Below are 25868 nucleotides of genomic sequence, written 5' to 3' on the forward strand. Positions count from 1 at the left end.
CCTCAGGACCTTTTCCCTGCCTCCGTTCCCATTTTCCCTCAAAGGCGACGGGACTCGGTTTCTCCCTTCGCAGAGATCTGCCTTTATCACAAGAGCCAATGTGGCTCATTGCTTTGTGTGTTGAGTATGATGCCAATTATAATATGCAAGATCATATTGAGATATAATTAAATATCATATAATGTAATTAAATAGATGTATATAACCTCTAGATGTATATATTCTGCCCACTGTAATCTGCAATATCATAATTACATCATAATGCAGTTTTACTATAATATGCAATATCATAATTAAATATTATGAGCGCAATATAATCTCTAGGTTTGCAAATATTAATAATATAATTATATAATAGTTACTATAATATGCAATATAATATTTAATTACAACATTGCGCATTGTAATTTGCATAATATGCAAACGAGATGCCCAGACGCAAGGAATGCTGGGAAAAGGCAACCTTAACGAAATCCTCCATTGACTTCTATTCTGGACCCGAAGCCTCCTTGAGCGGCGCCACGCGGCAGAGCCTCTCCGGGGGGCGTGGCTAGGCCGGCCTTCCACCAATCCCGGGATAGAGGGGGCGTGGTTATGCAAAACAAGCCTTCGGGTTTTCTGGGCCGGCGGGATGTGGGCGTGGCCTTTACCAGCACCGCTTCCTCGAGGGAGAGAGTGAGCATGCGCAGTCGTCACCTCCAGTCAGTCGGTGAGTGAGCCTCTCTGTGTCCTCGTTGGCGGTCCTGGGCTGAAGCGAGCCGGGCAGGTGAGGCTGAAGTGGAGGGAAAGGGGGCTGAGGGCGGGAGGATATTGGCGGCGGTGGCGGCGGCGACGGTGGACGAAAGGGACCAGTTTTCCTCGCCCCTGTCCAACTGTCCCTTTTAAGAGCTTTTTTGTTATTGGACTTCAACTCCCAGAAGCCTCAGCCCTTTGGGCCAATAGCCGGGGATTCTGGGAGCTGGAGTCCAAAACCCCTTAAAGGGGCACCGTGTTTGCAGCGTGTAAGAGAATGGCTCCCATTAACCTGGCCGCTCCTTTTGGCCCCCTCAGGAGGATGCTGAGCTGAGTGGACTCGAACTCACAGCCTTAGGACTGAGTGGCTGCAGGACTGGCCTTTCAGCACCGCTAGAGCTTTGGGGGCTCCAAGGCTCCTCTAGTCCAGTGTCCCCAAACTGTGCTCTTCAAGGGCTTTTGGACTCCAGCTCCCAGAATCCCAGGCCATTGGCTGACATGGCTGAGGCTTCTGGGAGCTGAAGTTCAAAATGTCTTAAAGGGCACAGTTTGGGGACCACTGATCTAACCTAACCCCCTTCAGCCATGTATGAGACACCCTGAAGGCGCTCCCTGTGAGAGATGGCCACCCAGCCTCTGTCTAAGGAAAGCAGCCTCTCAGGCAGTCCATACAGTCCTCTAGAACATGGGGATATGGGCATCCATAGGATCATAGCAATGGAAGAGACACCGAGCCATGCAGGAACTCTCAATCAAAGTAACCCCTTCTGCCATGCAGGAATGCACCCTCAAAGCTCTCCCCACAAATAGGCATCCAGGCCTTGCTTAAGGAAGGCAGTCTCTGAGGTAGTCCCACAAGATCAGAGAATCCCAGAGATCCTAGAAGAGATCCCCAGAGATTGTGTAGACCAACCCCATTTTGCTCTGCAGGAAGATACCATCAATACACTCCCTGTGACAGATGGCCATCCAGCCTCTGTTTAAGGAAGGTAGTCTCTACAGTAGTCCCACAAGATCAGGGAATGCTACTAAGGGATTCCCCAGGGGTCATCCAGACCATCCCTCTTTTGCTGTGTATCCAGCCTCTGCTTAAGGAGGGCAGTCTCTCAGGTAGTCTATAGAGAGACCCATGAGAGACCCCCAGAGGCCATTCAGCCCAACCCCCTTCAGCCATCAAAGCAGGTCCTGTGACAGATGGCCATCCAGCCTCTGTTTAAAGCCCTCCAAAGAAGGAGGCTCCACCGCTCTCCAAGGGAGTGTGCTCCACTGTCAAACACCTCTTACTGCCAGGAAGATCTTAGAATCATAGAGTTGGAAGAGACCACAAGGGTCATCCAGTCCAACCCCCTTCTTCTGCCATGCAGGAACTCTCAGTCAAAGCATCCCCATTGACAGATGTTCATCCAGCCTCTGCTTAAAGACCTCCGAGGAAGGAGACTCCATTACACTCCAAGGAAGTGTGTTCCACCGTCGAACAGCCCTTACTCTCAGGAAGTTCTTCCTAATGTTGAGGTGGAATCTCTTTTCCTGTAGCTTCCTGTTTAGGTGGAATCTTTTTTCTTGTAGCTTGCATCCATTGCTCTGTGTCCTATTCTCTAGAGCAGCAGGAAACAAGCTTGCTCCATCTTCAGTATGACACTCCTTCAAATACGTAAACATGGCCATCATGTCATGCTTTAACCTCCTCTTTCCCAGACTAAACCAAGCTCCCTAAGTCTCTCCTCCTAAGGTATGATTTCCAGACTCTTCACCATTTCGGTTGTCCTCTTCTGGACACACTCCAGCTTCTCAACATCCTTCTTGAACTAGTCACAGTACTCCAGGTGTGGTCTGACTATGGTCATCTTTCCATGTCTGACCCTCCATCCACCCAGACACTCATTCCCTTCCCCAAAGCGTGCCCATGAAGCCCTACAGGTACTACTCTGTCCTGACCTTCTGCAAAAATCACCTGGCCCTTTAGTCAGTCCAGGTTGAATCTCTCTTACCTGAAGGGACCAGAAATGATTTGGATTTTTAAAATGGATTTTGGTATATCTGCAAATACATAATGAGATATCTTGAAGATAAAAGCCAAATCTAAGCATGACATTCTTTTAATAATAATGTTGTTTCCTATGCACCTTATAAACATAGCCTGACGGTAAGTTTATTTGTTCTTGTTGTGCGCCTTCAAGTCGTTTCTGACTTATGACAACCCTGAGGGAACCATATCATGAGAGTATTTTGCACAGGGGCTGAGAGTGTGTGACTCATCTAAAATCACCCAGTGGGTTTCCATGGCTGGAATGAGGACTCAAACCCAGGGTCCAAAACACACTGCAGAAATAATCCAGTTTGAGACCACTTTAACTTCCCTGGGTCAGTGCTAGGGGATTCTGGGAACTGTAGTTTGTTGTGGCACCAGAGCTCTCTGACAGAGAAGGCTAAATGTCTCACAAAACTAGAGTTCTAATAACTCTTTAGCATTGAACTAGGGCAGTTAATGTGGTCCCAAACTGGATTATTTCCGCAGTCTGATTTGCACCTACCGTAATTCCCCTTGCCATGCAACATGGGCAGAATGCAGCCTTGCTCCTCTTTCGAACTAGCCATGCTATCTGCCAGGAGCAGATCTCTTTCCACAGTGCTCCTCCAAAGCCACATGTATGTTTAGACTCCACGTTGCTTGTTTCCTCTTACATCACACCCAAATAGACTTTTCCATTGCTGTCTTAGTACAGTGAGCTCTTTTTCTTTTGAGGTCCTGCCTCTGCAAAGATGTGACTCTTGGATCCAGGATAACTCAATATACCATGACAAATGCATGGCTAAACTTCTGTATTCAAGTGGAGCCTTAATTTAAGATAAAGATGGGGGGGGGGGTGTCAATAAAGAAAGTTGTTTATTTGATAGCATTGTTGTGATGCTGGCTAAACTGTTTTCTCTGTTCAGCTCTGTCGAAAGTCTCTGTAGCATCTCTCTTAAGCGGATTGCTCTGACGGTGGAATGCAGAATGGTGTATCAGGAGGGAAAAGCTTGTGACTTGTTGGGGGCTGATGCTGAGCTGGCGATGGCAGCTTTTTGGCAGAGCAGAAACTGCGAGAGGGTCATACGTATGAATAGCTTGCTCTTGACTTTGTTTATATCTTTTTCAAAGCTCATTTTAGCATGGTGGGCAGAGAATCGTTTTCTGAACGAATCCGAAGAGTGTGTCTAGTTATTGTTAGGGTCTGCTGGGTTGTTTTTTTCCCCTTGGTCACAAGTGGCATGGTGCAATACAAACATTCAGTGGACATGGCTTATTTTTATACACTTTAGAGGTTGCGCTTGGAAGGCTTGTGTAAATACCTTCTCCCCCAATGACTTTAGAAGTTCATATGTGAGTACATCAAAGAAACCATTTGGAACAGGAACTGCTCCCCATAGATTGAGGGGAATTTTTAAATACCTTCATTTGTTCCACCTAGACATAATAAAAACGAAAGACCATCCTGGAGAGAAGTGACCAATGGGTTGCAACAGGGTTCTGGGCCAGTGCTATTGAACATCTTTATCAATGACTTGGATGAAAGAATAGAGAGAATGCTTATTAAATTTGCAAATGACACCAAATTAGGAGGAGTAGCTAATACCCCAGAGGAGAAGATCAAAATTACCTTAATAGATCAGAAAACTGGGCCAAAACTAACAAAATGGGTTTCAAGAGAGAGAAATGTAAGGTACTACACTTAGGCAGAAAAAATGAAATGCATATAGGATTGGGGACACCTGGCTTAACAAGACTAGATGTCAAAGTAATCTGATAGTCCTAGTGGACCACAAGTTGAACATGGGTCAACAGTGTGATGCAGCAGCAGAGGAAGTACAGTGTCTAGATAGGGAAGTCATAGTGGAATTTTATTTGCTTTGGTGAGGCTTCACCTGGAATGCTGTGTCCAGTTCTGGGCACCACAAGTCAAAAAGGATGGCGACAATTTGGAGCATGTCCAAAATGGTGAAAGGTCTGGAAACCACCAAGCCTTATACGTCTGGCTTTTAAAAATGTGGTTTATAAATTGTATCAAGGTAAGACTTTATACAAAAAACAAAACCTTCAGAACTGAGTTAAAACCTGTTGACAAACACTTGAGATCTGCAAAATTGCGAAGGAGGACTGTAGAAACACAGATTTGGTATCATAACTTTTAGCTCATCTCTGGTGCCTGAGAAAAGGAGCTTTCTAAATCACTAAGGAATTATGTCCTCCCAAAAGTGGCTGCAGATAGAGCCATAATGCTTTAAAATGTTGCTGAGACTTCCTGGCATTGTGCCCTCCACTGACATTTCCCCCATGTAACACCTGAGAGCATCATTTGAACTAGGGGCCAAGTATTGGCAGACCTACACCCTTGTAGGCAGTTTGAGTGATGGACTGCACTCTGGAGAACAGGGTTCAAATCCCTGCTTAGTCATGGAAACCCACATTCTTGATCTTGGGCAAGTCACCATAAGTCAGAATGTACTTGAAAGCATACTCTACTTTGATTTTTTGTTACTGTTCTGCATTTTCTCTCTGGATTCGAAATTTCCCCAACTTGCCTTGTTTGTTTCTTTTACATCTCCAAGCTGCGAAGGTCATGCTGCATCTTACCACTTGGAGCTGGCAAAGGAGAAACTTAGAGGCATGATCTCAGTGACTTAGTCAGTTTCCATGAGTCCCAGGAGTTAGCATTCTGAAAAGCCTTTGGGTTCCCCCACCACCTAACTATGCTTCTGAGAGTAACTGAGAATGATTTATTATGACCCTTTCTGCTCATCATTGTTTCTTTTACATACACCCAGAATAGTTGCATCTCAAAATGCGTTCCTCTTATGTGGATTCAGAACAGATGTTCCCCGTTCAGTAGGAAAGAGTAACAGATTAATCCTGCACATAGGAACATTGAAGCAGGTTTCTTTTATGCTTAGCGGGGCTTGTATGTAATGCATGCCTTCAAGACACCAGTTGACTTATGTCCCCATGAATTTTATAGGGTTTTCTTTGGGAAGGTATACACAGAGGTGGTTTGCCATTGTCTTCCTCTGAAATATGGCCTACATTACCTGGTATTCCTTGTTGGTCCCTCTTCCACCTACTCACCAGGCTTGATCCTGTTTACCTGCCAAGATCAAAGGTGATCTGGTGCCTTCGGGGTATGACTTTATAGGCATAATGGAGACCTGGTGAGATGACTTCCATTCTTGGCATATTACAATTGCGGGTTATAACCCAGTGGTTCTCAAACCTTTTTGACCCTTGTGACCCCCTTTACATCTAGTTGGTGGCCTTTGGAGTAGTTTTCAACTCTAGGATTCTGTGGGCAGAGGCAAGGAATAAGTGGATCCTTTTGGGGGAATCTTTCCTTTCAAAGGTAAGAACGAGTCTCTGCTTTATGCTGCAGTCATGTTTGCAGAAGCTGTTAGCAAAGTGCGAAGAGAAGATTACTCTTTTCATGTTCTTTCCACATTCGTTCACAGGCTCTTGAAAGAAACGCTGGTGTCTGCAAGGTGTCCCCAATGCATTCCTCAGCGAGTACCCACCATTCTAAAGATAGGTCTTGACCAATGGAGCGTACAGCACCAAATGCAATCATTCTGGTTGAGGGTATAGGTCAGTGATAGTCAGTGGGTCAGGGTTAAATGTTGGAAACTGGAATCTGTTGCTGAGTCCACATGAAGCAAATGTATGTGTTGGCAGTGAGTGCTCTTAGTAAAACACTGCCTGTGACCTAGTACAGAATTATTATTTCCACACCCATTCAGGAGACTCATGGCCACATTAAACACCAGTTTCTGCTGATGTGTAACAGACTTTAGTCTCCTGTGGAGTTTGACCCAGAACAGCGTTGGACCACAGCCAGAGACGTAGTGGTCAGTGTCACTGCTGGAGTGCCAAGGCCTGTCTGGATCCATCGTCATCCCAAGGCAACTTGGTCACTTGTTTTCTTCCCAAAACAACCTGGTGAAGGGAAGGGCCTCTTCTCTCCTCTCCAAACACAGACCCAACAAACTACAGGGGACTCCCCATGCCCTTGCATGACATCCAACCCATTCTGATTAAAATGGGATCACATTCTCAGAGTATTAACAGCTTAACTGAACTTTGAGATCTTTGTTTCACAAAAGTGTCAGGAATTCCTTGAGAAATGAAGTCAGCTTGTGGCGGGTGGAGAGAAGTTAGTTTTGTTTTTGCAGGAAGAAATGATGGGACAGTTTAAATCCCTGTTTTCCTAAATTGCCTTGGGTAACATTTAAATAAAATGCACTGGAACTGTTACTTCACGGAGTATTTGGGAATGCACAGAGAGTTCCACATAGAAATCATGTAGTCAGCAACATACTGTAGTTCGCTTTGCTCAGGCTGAAACCCAAGTGAGTGTGAAGCCGCAAGGAAGATCCTTGGACTCAAGCACAACCAAGCCTGGTTCAGCTGCTTTCCATCCTTATGTTTGTTTCACATCTACATGAGACACAATTATTCTCATGTTTACTGCAGGAAGCATAGCAAAGAGTAAAAGGATATATCTCCTTTAAATGGTCAAAGAACACATTTTAGGAAACCACAGCCATTCACAACTCCCCACTGCTTGTCAGCCATGTATCAAATGCTGTGGGATGCTACAGCTTACTTTATGATGGAGTACATCATACAGGATTCTAGAGCAAGACCAGTGGCCTAAATCTGATAGGATATTCAAAAGTGGAACTGCTTCTGTTAGTAGTATTGGGAGAGTGGCATTCTCCCCCCGGAACCAGTTTTGGTACCAAGAAAGGGACAGCAGGAAGGAAACTGGAACAATAGTTCCATCACTCTATAGCACCTTGACTTTAGCCTCTTGCAACCTTTGGGAGGCTACCTTTACCTGTAGCCTGCAGTCTTTCACACTTAAAGAAATATGTGTATGACAAGTGGAAAACTAAAGTCAACTGTTTAAATATGTTTATGATTTAAATAGCCCTCCTCTGATTTTAAAGACAGGTCTCAGGCGTGAAAAGATTGAAAGCAGTGCTCTACAGTGATTCCCATCTTGGACTTCATCTCCCATAATTCCTGACTCATGATCAAACTGGGTGGGGCTACTGGGAGTTGAAGTCCAAACCATCAAACAGACCACAGTTAGGGAACCACTGCCAAATCTCCAAGTGTCTAGTGTTTTAGTACTTGGGGTGGGTGTCTGAGAGTAATGTCCCTTGGCCAGTCCCCAGTATGAGTTATTTCAAATCATTTCCATCTTCGGCCTGTTACAGACTGCCAAAATAAAGCTGCTTTGGGTCTCTTTGGAGGTATGCTATTTAAATGATACATGGGTCCTAAGAGTCCTGAGGTTGCGCCAAAGCCACACTCCATTCCTAAGCACAGGAGTGCAGTTTTGGTGCAGCTTCCGGATTCTTAGGGTGCATGCATAATTTAAACAGCATACCTCCAAAGAGACCCGAAGCAGCTTTATTTTGGCAGTCTGTAACAGGCCTTCGTTTCAGCATTGGTGTTTTAGAGTTAGGAGCTGACATGCGCAAAGCGAATTGATCATATTTGAATTGCGGCCCAGAATTTTGGAGGTGAGCCTAGTAAACTCAAAATTTGATCTTTAAACTTTGGACATAAATAACAAGGAATGGAAAGAACAGGCAACTTTGTGGATTTAAAGAACCTCCTGGACAGGATTCTGTGTTTTATTCTGAACTAAAAGGGCAAAGCTGAATTAGGCTAAAAGTAAGGGAAAGAATAATTGTGGTTTTGAGCCAGAAATTTCTCACATGGCTTTTAGGAAAATTATATGGATGTTGATTGTGGCTTTGTGCCCATCTCTCTTCCTGCAGGTCCAGTTGGAGAACAAAGTGCTGCCTAGGCATATAATTTCTCCTTGTAGCATCATAAGGTTATCGCAAATGTTTTAGATCAGAGGGGAAACTGTACAAGCCATTTACAATATTCATTGTCTATTGAATGGCCTAAATACCCTAAAGACACCAGAACCTGTCTGATCTTAGAAGCTAAGTAGGGTCAGCCCTGGTTAGTATTTGGATGGAAGATAACCAATGAATGCCAGGTGCTGGAGGTTGTATTTCAGAAGAAGGAAATGGCAGAATCATTTCTGAGTATTCCTTGTCTAAGAAAACCCTGTTAACTTTATGGGCTTGCTATAAGTCAACAGACAATGAAGACACTGGATTTTTTGCGAACTGTTTTTAATGCCAGAGAATATTTTCCAAAGACCTTTGTCTAGTGCCAAAAAGATAACCATGTCAGTGCCTTTCAGGCTTTCCTGGAAGACTTCCAAAGTCAGGGCGCCACAACTGAAATGCCCTCTCCTTATCTGTCTGCCTACATATGGCAGGGGCACTGGAGGGAAAAATGGCATCAGCATATCATAGCAGACATACCTTCAAGAGATTATTCAGCACAAGATTTATAGTCTCACTTATGGTTCTCTGTATTCCGTAGCCTTGCTCCATTTCAGAAGCTGCTAACCGAAGGTACGTATTGTACCTCTAGTTCATCATGGTCCACCTTAACGTTTGCATTAGGAAGAGTCTCCGTTGTTTAAATTCGAGGCCTTTGTGATAACTGAGTCTGGAAAACTCTGTCATCAGCGATTATGGTTCCACGAATCAAAGAGAATGTTCACTTACTACAGGAAAGGAGGAAATGTCTCAGCAATAAACCAAGAAGCCCTCTGAACTCTCAACATATGGCAGATTAGTCCAGCATACAACCTTCAGTTCCTTTTCTGTTCCGGATCTGGGTGTAGATCTTTTGGTGGAATGTTACCGCTATAAGAAAAGTTTTATTGGTGGTAAATGTTGCAGAGGGTGCAGCAGATGGTACACAGCAGCAAAGAAGTCCAGCCCTTTCAGTGTTGGGATCCAGCACTCTTCAGAGCAAATGGTAGGAAGACGTTCTATCCAGACTATCCACCAGCCAGCAACCAAATTCATTAATCATTGCTGGTTAAATGGACCCCTGGACTGGGATGCACTCCTTCCAAGGCAAGGCCAATGGAAGATGGACTCTTAAGGGCCATATAGTAGAGAGAGAAAACAAAGTGTGCAGGCATGAGCCATCTTTCCATTGCCCCCAGTTAGGAATGGGAGCTGTACAAGAAGGTTAGCAACAGAGGACAATTCACTTTGCCAGTCCATTCCCAACCTTCATCTCTTTTTCCAGTCCCAGACTGCCAATGCAAAAAATGATCAGACAAGGCCATTAATACAACTTGATTCTTGAAAACATGTGTTCCTTCCAGACTTCTTCATAGCTTTTCTTGCTGTGAATATGGAAGGGTTTTTGCAGCTGCTGGCTGGAGAAGTTTGCAAAACCCAGATGGTAAACCTCCTGCTCCCATTTGATTGATGGTAGCCCTGTAGTAAAAAACAGCCCCCAGGACTTCTGCACAGCTGTAATTTGAGCAACCGGGAATCATAGGAGTAGCTGCTCAAAAGGCCTGAGGTCATTGGTTGCAAATGATAGAGGTAAAGGGGGAATTGTCGCTCACATCAGGGCAAGGTGAATTGGGGCTTTTGCCATCTAAATTTGGGAGCTATGTGATTGAAGGAAGGGTACTGAATTTTGGATTTGTATCATCCCTAGAGTACAGCCTAAATACTCTAAAAGCATCAGATACCATTTGATCTTGGAAGCTAAGCAGGATGAAATCTTGTTAGTACTTGCATGAGAGACTGCCAATGAATACCAGGTGCTGTAAGCTATATTTCAGAGGGGAAAAAACGCCTTTAAGTATTCCATGCCTAACAAAACTCTATGAAATTAATGGGTTTGCCATAAGTCAACAGGCAACGTGAAGGAGCATACACACACACACACACACCCAACTTTAGTCACAATGATCATTTTCTTCAGGTGATACTGAAAAGGGCAGACTGTCCTATGTTCCTGTCAGCAAGTGAGCCATAAACCTGGTAGTTGGAGTGTAAGAGCTGTTGTGTAGTTAATCCAGTCCAAGTCAGTTGCAGGTTATCCAACAAGATGAAGGGCGAAACAAGAGTATGGGTGTCAGCCAGTCCAGAGGTCATTATAGCAAGTCGGTAGTAGTCCAGATAAATGATAAATGAAGGTAGCAAAGAGTAAAACAGAGCTGTCAATTGTAGCCAGTCCAGGGTCAAGAAATCACTAATGCTGAAAAGTACTGCCAGTCTTCAAGACAGAACAGTTGCAAGCAACAAAAATGCCAGGGAACTGGTAGTTTTATAGGCAGCTATCTCAAGACACAGGTGCTTAATGAGTCAGTGTCTCCTATTTGCAGACACTGAGATTGGCATTGTCTCTCCTTATCTCTTTGACAATCTTCAGAGGATGGCAGTATGTCCTAAGCATCTCCTGTTGGCAGAGTAGGGCCCCCTTTTGCCTTAGGCCCAGCTCCTCCAACTAGGAGAGGCCACTGTCATCAGGAGCTCTAAATTCCTACAAATCTGTGTATTGAACCACCTGGCTCCAAAGGGTGAGGTTTGGTACAGTCCTTAACCAGTTTTTGACTTGACTGTGGAAATATAATCAGTTCTGTAGCTTTGGCTTGCACCTCACACTCTCTGTCTATGTTAGGAAAGAACAAACATGGATATATTGGGCTGCAGTTGTTAGCAGCTACCTTTGCATGATTGGGGCATTTGATAATCAAAAGAATAGATGGATGTTGCAAGCAGGATTTGGTGGGATCCGGCAGCTTATCACTAAGATATTTCATCTTTTAATTTGGTAGCAAGAGAAATGTGGTAGGGTTTGGGCTGTTTGTTTTTGCAGTGACTGATCCAAGTGTCTTTGTCTTTTCAGCGTCTTTGCCATGTTTTGGAATGCGGGTCCTCAAAGATGTATCTTAGTGCTTCAGCTTTATCTGTTGGGTTTCTCTTTCTGTGTGAGAGCCAGCAAAGATGCCTCATCACAGTCTTCCATCACAGCAGACTCCTTCCTACAGGACCTCTTCCTCCGTTATGGCGAACATGACACACTTACTCTGCAGCAGCTTAAATCTCTCTTGAACCGCCTTGATGTGGGAGTCGGACGCAACAACATTAGTCACACAGAGCAGCAGCACAAGAATCTCTCCTGGGTAATGTACCATATTCGTTTAAAATACATTAAAATATTTCTGTCCCACTTGTTCATCCAAATGAGTCTACAAAGCATCTTATACAAATTAACTTTCTGTAAAATACATACCACAAAACCAAATTAAAATTGATAAAAAAAGAGTCCAAAATGGAGGGCCAGCATCTAACTCTTACTCAGTTGATCTGCAAATCTATGAAACAAAATTGGTACCTATTACTAGAGAAGAAACAAAGCAACTTGTCCAGAATTTGAATGCCATTATAACTATTTCTGGAGCAAGGTAAAGGGGCAGAAATGGCTGTACACATTTTTAGGGTATCAAAAACTAGTTGTGTGAATTGGCCCTTTCTGGCTGAGTATGACTAGGAAAATGATATTGTTCCGAAGCTATGGGACAGAGATAGGAGTCAGTGCATGATAAGTATGGGATGCTTGAGGATGTATGAAAAGTGTATAACGTTGGAATTCACAGTATGCTTCTCTTTCTCTTCTGCAGTGCTTCAGTTCTTCAGACCTGTTTGCCACCCACAATCTGAGTGAAGGGTCCCACATTGGCCAAAGTGAGTTCCAAGAATTCTGCCCAACTATTTTGCAACAGCTGGAGTCGAAAGCATGCCTATCAGAGAACCTAGAGAACGAAGAAGATGAGCGGACAGAAGAGGGGAGGCCAACTTCTGCAGAAGGTGTGTAGTTAACAGATTCACCAGCCAAGCTAAAGCTAACACCTTTTGAAACACGAACTACCACACACACACCCTTCAAATTCTGGCCATCCTTTCTATTCTGCGAATTATTATAGCAGTGGGATGTCAGTCTGAGCTGTAAACTAGTTCTTAATGGGCCTTACTTTTACAGCTAGAGACTGCCATGGGCTGATAAGCCCTGTCCTTGTAGCAAAAGCATCTGTGGCAATGGTGGGCAGAGGCACTGAGGCTGGAGATGAGGTGGAGTAGAGGAAACAAGCTTTTGAGCTAATAGCAAGTGTGCCTTCTCTCTTCATTTATATGGTTCCTGTAATCTGCTTTTATGTCCAATACAGGTGTATATAGGAGTAGAGGATTAAACACAAATACTGTATGTAATTATTTCTCTCTAATGAGAAGGCCCTAATACTGGTCGCAGGAAATGTAGCGAAGGCACTACTGTGAACAAGTTCTTTTAAAACCTTGAAAAACCCCTTACATCACACAAGTGAAAACCTGGATTTTGCCAGTGCGAATTGAAGCAACAAAAATACAGCCTCAGTCAGGTGTCATGTATTCTTGGCTCTAAATAATTTTATAGGTTGTTGGTTATATACAGAAGGTGCTTCTCAATATTCTGCAAGGAGTGTCTTTCCCTAGAAAAATTTCAGTATCTCCCTCAGAGGTGGGCATTAGCAGAGATCTAGATCACAAGATGAGTATGAGTCAGTGATGAGATGCTATGTGGTTTCTTCTTAATCACATAGGTAGAAATGGATTTTTTAAGGCCATCACTGTTCCAGTTTGCAGATGTATTCCTGGGTCTCAGCACCAGAAAACCCCACAGTAGGCTCAGTTTAGGGTCGCCATAAGTCAACAACAACTTGGAGGGCGCACAGCAACAACAGCAAATACATGTTTGGCTGTTCTTTCACCAATAACAACAACAACAACTTGGGTGACTTCAGGGGTTGCAGAACAGAGGTCCAGACACTTTCCCTGCCTGTGGCCTAGAAGAGCTTAGAAGATCATGCCTATATCCTCTGGCTATCTTGGATTTACCCATCATAAATTCCTACATGATTACAGCATAACCATATACTTATCACCGTAAACACCACCAGCATTATGTGAGGTAGATGCCCCTTCCTGTTTTCAATTAGTTGGGTAAACCTGCCCTACTTTCTTCTTGTTTCACAGTATGGGGCTTTGGCTTTCTCAGTGTTTCACTGATTAACCTGGCCGCCCTCCTCGGAGTCTTCATCGTTCCCTGCACCGAGAAGGTCTTTTTCACCCGAATCCTAACTTATTTCATCGCGCTCTCCATCGGGACGCTGTTCTCTAACGCACTGTTCCAGCTGATCCCAGAGGTGCAGTAAGACACATCCACATGCTCACTGATCCACTCACAATCACTCCACTTTCTCCCCATATATCCAGTCAGTAGATTCTCTGCTAGTGCCTGATAGGCTGCTCTCAACTGAGCGGGAGAAGTTTTTCTTCCCCAGTGCTTTTGAGGATTATGATTCCCATCAGGAAGCCTCCTAAGATAATTAGAGAAGACAAAACAAGATATGTACAGGCACATAAGTGGGAACTTTCTGGGATTATGATCTGGGAACTTGCTTTCCTTCAGGGCCTCCCCAAAAGGGAGAAGATTAACACTGCGCTCTGATCTTTGTTTCTTGTCATTCAGTCATCTAGATGAACGTTGTGGTTATAATGACCTTTACTGACATTACCACTTCTTGAAGGATTTTACATCTTGGTCTCCATTCCACCGTTGATAGAAATGAGTTGATTGTGATTTGTGTGGAGGTTCATTGTGCAAAACATTAGGCTGGCTAGCTTTGGGTTTTTTTTACTAGTACATTATTTATTTGGAAATTTACAAAGGCGACACCTTCATTAGCAACAAGTCCTATCCTTCAGTCGAATCTAGCCAGTTAAAATTGTACATTGCCTGGGACCATTCAGAGGAAGAGGAGCACATTAACCAGGATCAACATGTGGATTGAGGTTTTCTAGCACACATATCTCTTCGCTAGGTGAATAAATAAATGGCAGTAGATGCTGCAGGGAGGCTGGAGAAGAGGCTGCAAAGAAGCGAAGGAAGAAACACCATGCAAGCATCAATACATTTAAGAATCCTTTTATGTAGAAATCCCAGTTTCTTTCTTGGTTCTTCCTTGAGTAATTGGTTTATTATCACAAAGGAATGAAGGTCTTGATTTCATGATGGATTATAACAGAGTTAATCTTGAATTAATTTTGGTTTAATTGCATATTGTGGGGCTCCCCAAATGCAACCATGAATTCTACTTCCTGGTTTAGAAATCCAGATCTCCTCCATGCTGATTTGACTTTAGATCAATACTGTAGTTTTGTATGGTGACATATGTCACATAATTGGCATAGTGTGAACCGCTTTGATCAGATGGAAAAGCGGTATACAAATAAAAGTTTTATCATTATATTATTATTATTAGTAGTATACATTTGATGGGATTTTACATCCAGAGAATGCCTCACATGTCTGAAATTGAGGGCTGATGAACGCTCTTAGTTTTTCCCTGGTGCGATGGTGTCACATTCTGAACTCAGGGCTGCTTTTGAGGCCTCTGTCCTGGCTTCCTTACCAAATAGCTTCTCTCAATGGAAAGAAAAAGCTCATGTAAGGAATCTCATAGCAGTACCCCATGGGATTTTTGCAGCTCCTGTTTTATGCTGCTAATACCTGGCTATCCAAATAATTCTTTAGTATAATCCCTCCTTTTTCAATAGAGTTCATGGTCCTTTCAGCTCCCACAAATAAATGTAATGAGGGAATGGGAATTTGCTGTTTGCGGGGAGAAATCTTTGTGATCCACTAGGAATTGAAATACAGTAATAGTGCATGGTTCACCTCCATGGTTGAATGGCTTGCCTTGTAAGAAGAAACGAGACGGAAGTGTGCCACTTGACACCAGAGCCAAGTGGCTTTTTGTACCCTGGACACCAGAGACTGAAGTCCTGTGGGTACCCTAAAAACCAGGCAAGAAGTGGTCTCTCTGCCCATACAGCAGACCATGGAGGTGAAGTGTGTGAGTTTCCAAGAGTGAGGCTGATGTGTTTCTACATGGCACTGGAAGTATGGCATCGCTCCCATCACTGCATGCTGGGAAGAGAAGGGGGAAAATACAGTGAGTAGACTGTAGAGAACAGCTCCACCAACACTTTTGGAGGGGAGGGAATCGAAATACTCTTTAATTCCCTTGAAGTCTGAATGCCCTGTGGCTGTAAACGGAAGCAAGTTTACTCAAGGGCAGCTTGCTATGAAAGCAGTGAAGCTTCTGTAGAAATTAATATGCATATAATCTGATGTCAGAGGCCATGAAAAATAATACTACAGAGAATATTATGTGGGTGATACCACATTGTTAAAAGTACAGGTCTCCTGACTTTGTCATGGGGGTATATATTGTATGCTGATTTGAAGGTATACAATTGTGCTTGCTAGTCTTCTCCAGCTGGGTCTTTGTCACAGCTCCAGAGCCATAAAATCCTTCCAGCATGCCTGAATCAGCTGCAAATTGCATATCAATCACTAATAAATGTCCTATTTCTCTCTCTTTCTCTGTGCCTCTTCTTCCCTCCTCCCCACCGTGAATATGTTGTTGTGCATTTCTGTGTTGTGATTTCCCCATCGTGGTTTCACTGGGGTGGGACTGACACTTGCGGTGCAGTCTGGGGTTACGGTTTCCTCTGTGTGACCATCATTTCCCTCTGCTCCTTGGTCGGGGCCAGTGTGGTACCCTTCATGAAGAAGACTTTTTACAAGCGGCTGCTCCTCTACTTCATAGCTCTGGCCATTGGTACTCTCTACTCCAATGCTCTCTTCCAGCTCATTCCGGAGGTAGGACCAGAGCCTCCAGGCATTTCCTTGCCTGGTTGTCTCTTTTCATGCCATTTGTGATGTGAAAAGGAAAAGTTAAGGAAACTCTTAGGTAGAAAGGGTGATGAGCATCCTCCTAGTCTGCCTTTGTATATGTCTAGTATAAAAAGCACTTAAACCCAGGTAAAACCACAAAAAGATTGTAGGTATATTGGGGAATAGTGGTACATGGGCAATTTACTTGACAATTTTCTGGGTTTTCATTTTTTAAGTTAAAAAAATGTCTTGGATGATGATCTTAATGTGTTACTCTACTAGCAAACTGTCAGTGAAGATGAGGAAAAACTGCCATATTGAGTTGTCTGCATTGGTCGCATGCCTTTAAGAGAGGCGATCCAATATAGTATATGACAGTATGTAAAGCATGTGCAGACTCATGAGCAAAAATGCCATTAATCTGGATTTTCTGCTCTATACGCTGGCTGCTCCAGGCAGCAAATCCATTCAAAACAGGTAATTTTCCATACAATATTTGTTCAGCCTCTTCAGCACGGTGGTGTAAGGAAGGCGGATAATCCCTACACAGAGGATAACTTTGCTCTAGGGAGAGAAGCCGAAAGCCTAAAAGGCATGTGATATATCTCCAATGTTTGAAAATAAGAGACTGAACTCACTAATCGTTCTGCAATGCATTTGTGCTGAGGACTTCCTCAGCAGAAAATACCCAACTTCTCTGAACACATTCATATGTACTGAAATGTACAATATGTACACAAATGATCTAAAATTGGACAAGAATAGGGATGGAAAGATTATCATACTGAAGATGTTTTGTGTCTGAAAATGGATTCCTCAACACTTGGAATAAGGCAGTGGCAATGTTTTTGTTCAGTGTTTGGTCAGGATTCACACCTCCCAGAATGTTTTGGGAAATTATTCTGTGCAGATACACATAAGTAGGTTTCTTGGATGAAAAATCTGGGTTCTTGGGAGATTTTGCACACAGACATTTTATTCTCCTTTAAAGAAAATAACGTTTCCAGATAGCTACTTGGTGGTCTAAAATTGTTGGGGTTTTTGGTGTGAAAACAGACAATCTTGTGAACACACAAAAAAGAGGTAACCTACTTGGCAATTTCCTGGGAGTCGTGCGAAACTTACTAATTTTGCTCAGACAGTGTAAGTTTTTTTGAACTATTTTGATGTGAAAACCCAATTTTTTGCACAAACATGTATTTCTTGAAAACAACAACACTGTTTCCAGATAACCACATGATTTTTTTGGTGGTTGTGGGGTTCAAGATTGCTATACCAGGATAAAACCCCTAGCAATCCCCCCCCCCAAATACATGGCTTTCTGCAAATATTTTTTCCATTAAAAATGTGCTAAAATCTCATCTTGCGCCGAAATCCCACACTTTTTGTACCAAAAATTTCACACATTTCTGCATGTTGTAATTTATTGAAACACTTTGAGATTTGCGAATACCAAGGCACAACTGTGGAGCAATACTAGTTTTCTCTTTTGCAACAGGGAAGAAAGTGCAGAAATAATTCATTCTCACTTGTGAGGATGAACTTGTTGAATATTTACTTCCATAGCGAAGAACGTGTCTTTCATTTTGTTAGATGCAGGAGGGTTATGGTGGTGTAACACTTGATGTTAATGCCAACTGGAATTTGAATCGTCTCCTATCTGAACACCACTAAAGTAAAGAGACTGCCACACTGTAGAAGTAATGCACTTTGATACTGCTTTAGCTGTCATGGCTCTATCCTATGGAGTCCTGGGATTTGTCGTTTCTGGTGGCTCCAGAGCTCTCTGACAGAAGGCTAAATATCTCACAAAACTACAAATCCCAGAACTGTACAGCATTGAGCCATGGCAGTTTAAGTGGTGTCAAACTGTATTAATTCTGCAGTGTAGATGCAGCATGTCTTGGGTGTACCACTTCAGTCCGCATGTGTGGGCTCACGTTTGAACACCAACATATATTAAAACGCTGCACATAGAAAACTGCCCGGCCGGGGAGGAAGCTTATAACCGTTTCTCAGATATGGTTCCTGTGCAGAAGGAATGTCTAAGCTTAGAGAACTGCAGTCAGTTTGTGCTTGGTGTGATACACAAAAAGGATAAAACACAAAACAAAAGCCAAACAAGCAAGTCCACGCAATAGAACTGAGATGTTTTTGCTTCCTCCCCGGCTTCTCTTTGAGATTATGAGAAAGCAGTCTGGAATTGGGGAGGAGGGCAGTCTAGACTTTGTAAATATACAACTCCATCATAATATGTTTCACCAACACTTTTTTTCCCTCCTCAACAGGCGTTTGGGTTCAATCCTACGGAAGATAATTATGTCTCCAAATCTGCCGTCGTCTTTGGAGGCTTTTATCTCTTCTTTTTCACGGAAAAGATACTGAAGATGCTTCTTAAGCAGAAGGTGAGGCAGTCGTTTTCCTCTGGTACCCATGTCAGAAATCACTTGTTGAGGGTCTACCTCTGGTGCAAATCTTCATTTCCTTTTCTTTAAGCACATATTTGCATGTCAATTAACATAAAATAGAACCATAGAATTATAATGAAGCAAGATGCTTTTCAGTTGTGAGGAACAAATAACTAGAGATAACAAGATCTGTATTTCTCCCTTCAAATCTGCTAGAAGCAGAAATTCAGCCACAGAATAAGAACTCTGATATAGCAGCCTGAAAGCTTCTTAAATACAGAACGCTTTTTTCCTGCATTGATTGTTCCTCATATAATCTCACCTAAAAACCCGTGTGTCCAAGTAGTCCAAGTGCTCTAAGGAATACTCTTGAGTTTGTCTGGAGCAGGCTAGGGATGTGGAGTTTAACTATCACTCCCTGCATCCTAGAGTATGTCCATCACTGTGCATTTCGTGACATTATCTGCAGTCGGTTATCTATCAAGAAAGCTTCCCTGCTATTGCTCCTCTTTCAGAGAAAGCCCTAATACCTGTAAGCCCTTTTGGGGAAGCCTAGGTTTCCCTGAACTGCTGTGGAGTTAATGTGACTGAAGAACTATAAAAGTGCCCATTGTGGGAGAAAGGTGAGATAAATATTTACTGCCACCAGGTGAACACTGTCAAAGGAGAATCCAGTCGCCCACCACTTCAAGGGTGTAACCACACTGCAGAATTAAAGCAGTTTGACACCACTAACTGCCATGATGCTAGCCTACAGAATCTAGGGATTTGTAGTTTGGTCAGGTATTCAGCTTGGTCTGTCAGAGAGCTCTAGTACCTCACCGAACAACAGATCCCAAGATTTTGTAGGGAAGAGTCATTGGCAGCTAAAGTGGTATCAGGTGGCTTTAATTCTGCAATATAGATATACCCTTCTTTCCTTTTCTTGCATTTGCATTGTTTGACTAATGGGATTTCCCTTTCCAGTAGCCCTGAACAAGCCAGGACTGGTTTTGTGCATGAGTGCTGATGTGAACTGGATGCTGGCCTTATTTATCTGAATTTCTAGCTTGGTTCCTTTGAAACAGGAGGTGCTGATAACAGATCCCAACCAAAAGTAGACATTGGATTTAAAATTAAAGCAGCTGAACAAACCATGTGAACAGATACCGTGTGGAACAGTCAACAAGGGTTTTGTAAAGAGAAATCATTACAATGGTTAAGGTTCCAATGTACACATAGTTAGGACCGATAAAAATGTGTTCAAGTTCAGTGTACCAAGTATTTAGTATATGAACATTCAAAAGGTCCTTGAAAAGAGCCTTTTAAAGCTTAAATAACCAGTGCACCAACTGGAATGGTGTTTTGTGGGTTGGGAGTGGAGTGCCCCAAAATTTCCATATTAGGACAGTTACTATCTGAGAAATGATATAACTTGGCACATAAAAGTTGTAGGCTAAGACCATTGCTGTGACTGAAGAACTATAAAAGTATGCATCATTTGCTGCTGCTAAGTGAACCGCAGGTAAAGGTTAGCATAAGGAACTGCAATGATTAACATTGGAGATCGTAACCTGACATTGTCTCTGTCCTCCCCAGCACCATCATGGCCACAGCCACAACAGTACTGAGACCCTTCCTTCCAAGAAGGACCAAGAGGAAGGGGTCACTGAAAAACTTCAGAATGGTGACCTGGATCACATCATCCCTAATAATAATAGCAATCTGGAATGCAAAAATCCAACTGTTGATGAGAAGATTGTTGTCTCTCTATCTGTTCAGGTCAGTGACTAACTAAAGTTAAGCTACGAACTCATTTTGACAATGTTCACTGGAGGGAAAGCCTTTTTTTTAGCAGGGGGAAGCTTTGTTGGAAATTTGATCCACATTGCAGCTCTCAGAGTGTTTTAGCCTGCTTTAATTGGGAAAGTGGAGAGCGAACCTTGTTTGGCCTTATGTATTTGGTTCATGGAGACATAACATATCCGTGGTAAGTTTTATAAGTATGCTGCAGGCCTATTCAACCCCACTTGGAATTAGAATTCAAAGATAAAAAATCAATATGCAAAGGGATCTTGTAGCACCTTTGAGACTAACTGAAAGAAATAAATTGGTAGCATGAGCTTTCATAGACTTGCCTCAGATGCATCTGAGAAAGTAGGCTCTACGAAAGCTCATGCTACTATTCTCTTTCGTTCATTTAGTCTCAAAGGTGCTACGAGATCCCTTTGTATACTGACTAGGGCTTAGGGAAGGCTTACTTACTGTAGGTAGTGAGGATATCTGACCATGAAGACACATTTTATGATGCAGAATTAAAAGAAGGTTGGTTCTCGAGGCTGTATTCTGCATAGAGGGATACGGTCTTGTTTCAAGTGCTAATCTCTTGCCTTGTGTCTTCCTTTACAATATTACTTTTTAGGACCTCCAGGCATCACAGAGCACATGTTATTGGCTGAAAGGTGTGCGGTACTCTGATATCGGGACCCTGGCCTGGATGATCACTTTGAGTGATGGCCTTCACAATTTCATTGATGGTTTGGCCATTGGTGCCTCCTTCACTGTGTCAGTCTTTCAGGGGATCAGCACTTCTGTTGCAATTCTCTGTGAAGAATTTCCCCATGAACTAGGTAGGTGTTCCTTTAACTAACTAGCTGTCCCTCTCTCACTCTCTCTGACATTTATGTCCTCTCTTTTGGATAGTATAATGCAAGTAACTTGCAAAATAATGATCCCAGCAGAGAGACTTCTACTATCCACCCACAGTGTAGATGCAGCCTAGGTCTGCCAATTGATCAACATTTTAACGCTGTAGTGAAAATTGAATAGTATCTGCTGAACCAAACATGTTGGTCATCACAGTGTGCGTTCTCCATTCTGACTTCTTTTATATTCCACTTCATCTTGCAGGTGACTTCGTCATTTTGCTGAATGCCGGGATGACAATCCAGCAAGCGCTCTTCTTCAACTTCATTTCAGCTTGCTGCTGCTACCTGGGGCTAGGCTTTGGGATACTGGCAGGAAGTCACTTCTCTGCAAACTGGATTTTTGCTCTTGCTGGTGGGATGTTTCTCTACATTGCACTGGCTGATATGGTAAGCAGTATATGTAGATATGCTTGGCACTGAGATGGAGACAAAGGGATGACCTGTATCTGTATTTTGCATGTAGTGTACTGTTCTTTGAAGCTGGGCAATATTTGTCCCACCAGAACATTTGCTCCTGTGCTGCTCAGCTTTGTGTCCACTGGAACAGGAGTAATAATCACAGCTGATTTAAATTTCATTCCGTAGCCATAAAAAATGTTGGCCGGATCAGGATGTGTTTCTCAAAACTTTTACCTAGGCTAAAATGAAGACCTAAGTAGTGTGCTTCCTACTAGTTTATTGAGCTGTTGTAAGAACGTTTGGGGAGGAATGCTGTTGCTAACGTAATTTCTTTCCTTGTCCAATAAGTTCCCAGAGATGAATGAAGTCAGTCGAGAAGACGAGAGGAGCGGCAGCGCTTTGATAGCTTTTGCGATACAGAACGCAGGACTGCTCACAGGATTCGCTATTATGGTGCTCCTCACCATGTACTCAGGACAGATCCAGATTGGATAGAGATGTGCATCTTGCTAGCTGCAGATGTATCGGAACTGTGTAAAGCACAGCATTGCGCCAAGGATTACAGAAGGGGGCACATTTTTTAAACCTGCTTCATAGACCTCCCATTGACTGACCTACAGTGACTATTGAAACTCCTTATTGTTGGATTAAGTGACCTAAGGACCATTTCCTTGTGTAGCAACAAAATCCCTCCTCCTCCCTTTCTCCTACATATTCTGCCAGGAAGAAAAAGCATCCTGTTTCCTTTTGTTGTCTTAAGGGTTTCAACCAGAGATGTTCGAATTCTCACATCCGTTTTGGTCTGGTGTTCCAGTAGATTTGAAATCAGGGAGGGCTCTTTCCTCCTTCCCCCTTAAATTGCTGAAGAAAGATAATAGTTTGGAGTTTTCTACTGAGCATCAGTTGGTTTGTTGATAGCTAGTTTGGTTTAAAAGATACCTCACATTCTAAAAAGTCAATGGCTCGCTGACTAAAAAAGTAAGTATTTTAAGTGACTTACAAACTTACAAAAACTATGGATGGTAGGTAGCTTTTTGGAGAAAAGCCTGTGATGAGTAGAGAAAGAAAGTGCTATCTGCAACATAATTTAAACAGAAATAATCCCTCTCCCCATAATCTGATCATACAAATATAAGCAATTGATTTATTTAATTGACCTAAGGTGTTTTTTTTATTATCAGGTGTCAACATTAGTAGTTAAACTGTTAGGGACAAAAGGAAATTAAAATCTATTAATTTTCTTGGACAATTTCTAGCCATCTACAAAATAGGTACAACCCCTTTTTAGTTTCCTCTTCTCATGTTTTAAGAGTGGATCAGCCCTTCCTTTTCATTTCTTTTGTCTTCCTAGATTGAAGCACATGATGAGCCAGTGAATAATCTCTTTGGAATGTGAACATTTATTGGTTGAATTTGAATTATCAAGCAGTTGAATTGTATTTTTAGTTGATGAGAAAGCCTTGCAGTTTATGAAAGTTAAGCTAACGTTTGAACAGGTTTGTCTTGGGGGATTTACTATAGGATTACGTTTCTCACTAGTCACTAGGTGAACTGATGTATTATCATATTGATAATATCAAAGCTAATTGGGTGCATAACAAACTTTCCACTTCACACATCATCTTTTAAGAATTTGTGGTTGCTGTCCTTTATTAATGAAAGGATGCCCAGTTCTCTGGCGGTCAAACTGAGGAAATGCCTTTCCCTGTCAGAGTTTGTCTTGTGGCAATGTTTGTGTGTATATAAATCACTCTCTCCTGATGCAAAAGGGAACGAATGTGTCATTTGCTCTCCTCCCTTTCCCTCAAATTGGTTTGTGATTCTGCAAACGGCTGGATATCTCCATTGTATTCTTTGAGGGGAGAGGCTGTATTCTCAAAACACTGTGCTGGTGAGGCGACAAATCCAAATGGCATCTTTCCCCTTGCATCATATAATTAATGTGATACCCACAAAGAAGTTAGTCCTCTTGCATAAACAAATGGAAGCTGACCAGAAACCTTTAATGACAACTGCATTCGCTTCCTTGCATACCCATTGCAACGCTGCCTCTCTGTATCATGGGAAACTTGAAGGCACCTGGGACCCAGTGTGCCTCTCCTTGAAGTGCACTAGATTGCTTTTTTCCAACCCATTAAAATGTTAACTGATTAGAAAAAAAATACCCATTATTGACAGTTCAATGGGACCTGGGAGTGCAAAACGGAGTATAATGTAACTGTCATATTTATAGTAATGGATGTAATAATTAATGCCAGTTTAACTAATCTGACTTTGCAAGCAATTGTTTCCTTGCTGTTACTCACTCTGGTGGCATCCAGGGTATTGCTAGCAATGTACTCCTTCTTGGTATATTGAAAACTCAGCAATGAGGCTGATTCAGACAGCCAAAGTGTTTTTCCAGTTGCTGCTTAGGGCCAAACAAGATGAGATACTATTTGCAAAATGGGGAATTGTGGAACAGTCTTCTTAAAAATGGAAAACTGGCTTAGGAGCCCTGCACCCAATTGGGATTTCAGGGGTCAAAAGAGACAAAGCCCTCCCTAACCCTGAGGTTACAGTTCCCTGGTACCTCTCATTTGTCTCTAAAAACCAATTGTGCAATGACATCTCATCTGGTTTGGCCTTTATTCTGGTGCTTGCTGTCGTGTGTTCAGACAAGAGGCATTGGAATTGCTCTTTCTTTTAGAAGACTGCCACAGAGATGGGTCTGGAAAAATGGTACTGGTATGAGGATCACCAAGAGCTGGCTCTGGGTGGCCCTAAACAGAGTAACACTGTTGATTTTCAAAGTATAATAATCTCTTTACAGGCTGTTATTCTGAGATGTTTAAAGGTGGCCTCTGGATAAACATTGCAGTTCAGAAATGTCCCCAAGTTCCATAGAAGATGCAACGTTTGAGCATGCCTACAAAGTTGAGACCTGGGAAGCTCAGAGTACTTTCCAGGGGGGCTTTGTAGTGATATTCCTTCCTTATTTCCATAATAAGGAGGTACTCATTGGGGTTTTCCCAGCAAGTTACATTGCTAAATGCCACACTACCCTTAGAGGACCCTTACTGGTATTTGACTATTCATTCATTTCTACTAGAACAATAGGCACTAATATAGTTGCTAGAATTAGTTAGGGTTACAGTTGTGTATAGCAGGAATTTTAATGTTTACTACTCTGCTATGACCCTAGTAGCCATTTTGAATAAAGAGGCTTAGAATGTTATAATATACTTGCATGATTGCAGAATTATTTTTGGTTGCTGGCTTGAATCAGCCTATGTTCTTAAAGTTCATCAACTCCGTTTTATTCAATGATTACTTTTTCAATGCCACCACAATCTCATTTTAAAGCACCTTAAGTACATTCATGTTAATTACCGGGGAAATATTTGTGACCTTTACCTACCTAATTGAGGGCCAACAGACATTATGAAGCTCTCATTCAACTCTTTTGGTACGATATCTTTGACTGTCCTCATGCTTGGCATTTTGATAAATATACCAATATTGAGATAACTCTGCTTCTGAAAAGGTTGGAACTGGAGAGTTCGGTCTCAGTTTTAGTTTCTGTTCTTGACCTGAGAGCAAATTGTTGAAGTATATTGTTTCCATTCAGGTACTACAGATTTCACAGTGGCAGACAGTGGCTCCCTGGCCAGTAAAGTAGCTCTTGCAATTGCGATGTATCCCGATCATATCCTTTATTTTAAAGTTAGAAGTTACCCTAATTGGAAATTAATCCAGTTATAAAATTGGGTAAGAACCCAATCGCTTATTCAGTACCTTCACCCCAGTTATATAGATTTTGAGACAAAGGATTGTCAGTCTAGTCTGAGACTAGAAACTATATGAAAGGAATTGTGAGATGGCCCACACATTTCATGCGCTGCCTTGTCCTATGCATATTTTGTCGGAAGCAAATTCCTTTGACCTTTTTTTTTTAGACTTACTTTCAGGGAGGTAGCATAGGACTGCAGCCTTAATATTTAT

General features: G+C 42.5%; 1 protein-coding gene across 5 annotated transcripts; it reads left to right on the forward strand.

The window, feature by feature from the left end:
• The first annotated feature begins 594 nt into the window (after nucleotides 1-594).
• On the forward strand, nucleotides 595-25106 carry SLC39A14 (solute carrier family 39 member 14). Of its 5 annotated transcripts, none has more exons than XM_042472273.1 (9): nucleotides 595-709; nucleotides 11519-11795; nucleotides 12294-12480; nucleotides 13681-13850; nucleotides 18679-18795; nucleotides 20377-20559; nucleotides 21200-21407; nucleotides 21688-21872; nucleotides 22233-25106. In XM_042472273.1, exons 2-9 carry the CDS (start codon nucleotides 11529-11531, stop codon nucleotides 22377-22379), a joined length of 1464 nt encoding a protein of 487 aa, XP_042328207.1. In that variant the 5' UTR covers nucleotides 595-709; nucleotides 11519-11528; the 3' UTR covers nucleotides 22380-25106. The 5 variants fall into 5 exon arrangements, with proteins under 5 accessions (XP_042328207.1, XP_042328203.1, XP_042328204.1 ...); XM_042472269.1 differs by having other exon boundaries at nucleotides 624-766; XM_042472270.1 differs by lacking the exon at nucleotides 13681-13850 and adding an exon at nucleotides 16206-16375 and having other exon boundaries at nucleotides 624-766.
• The last annotated feature ends 762 nt before the right edge of the window (nucleotides 25107-25868 follow it).

The sequence above is a fragment of the Sceloporus undulatus genome, chromosome 6 (assembly GCF_019175285.1).
Source record: "Sceloporus undulatus isolate JIND9_A2432 ecotype Alabama chromosome 6, SceUnd_v1.1, whole genome shotgun sequence".
NCBI lineage: Eukaryota > Metazoa > Chordata > Lepidosauria > Squamata > Phrynosomatidae > Sceloporus > Sceloporus undulatus.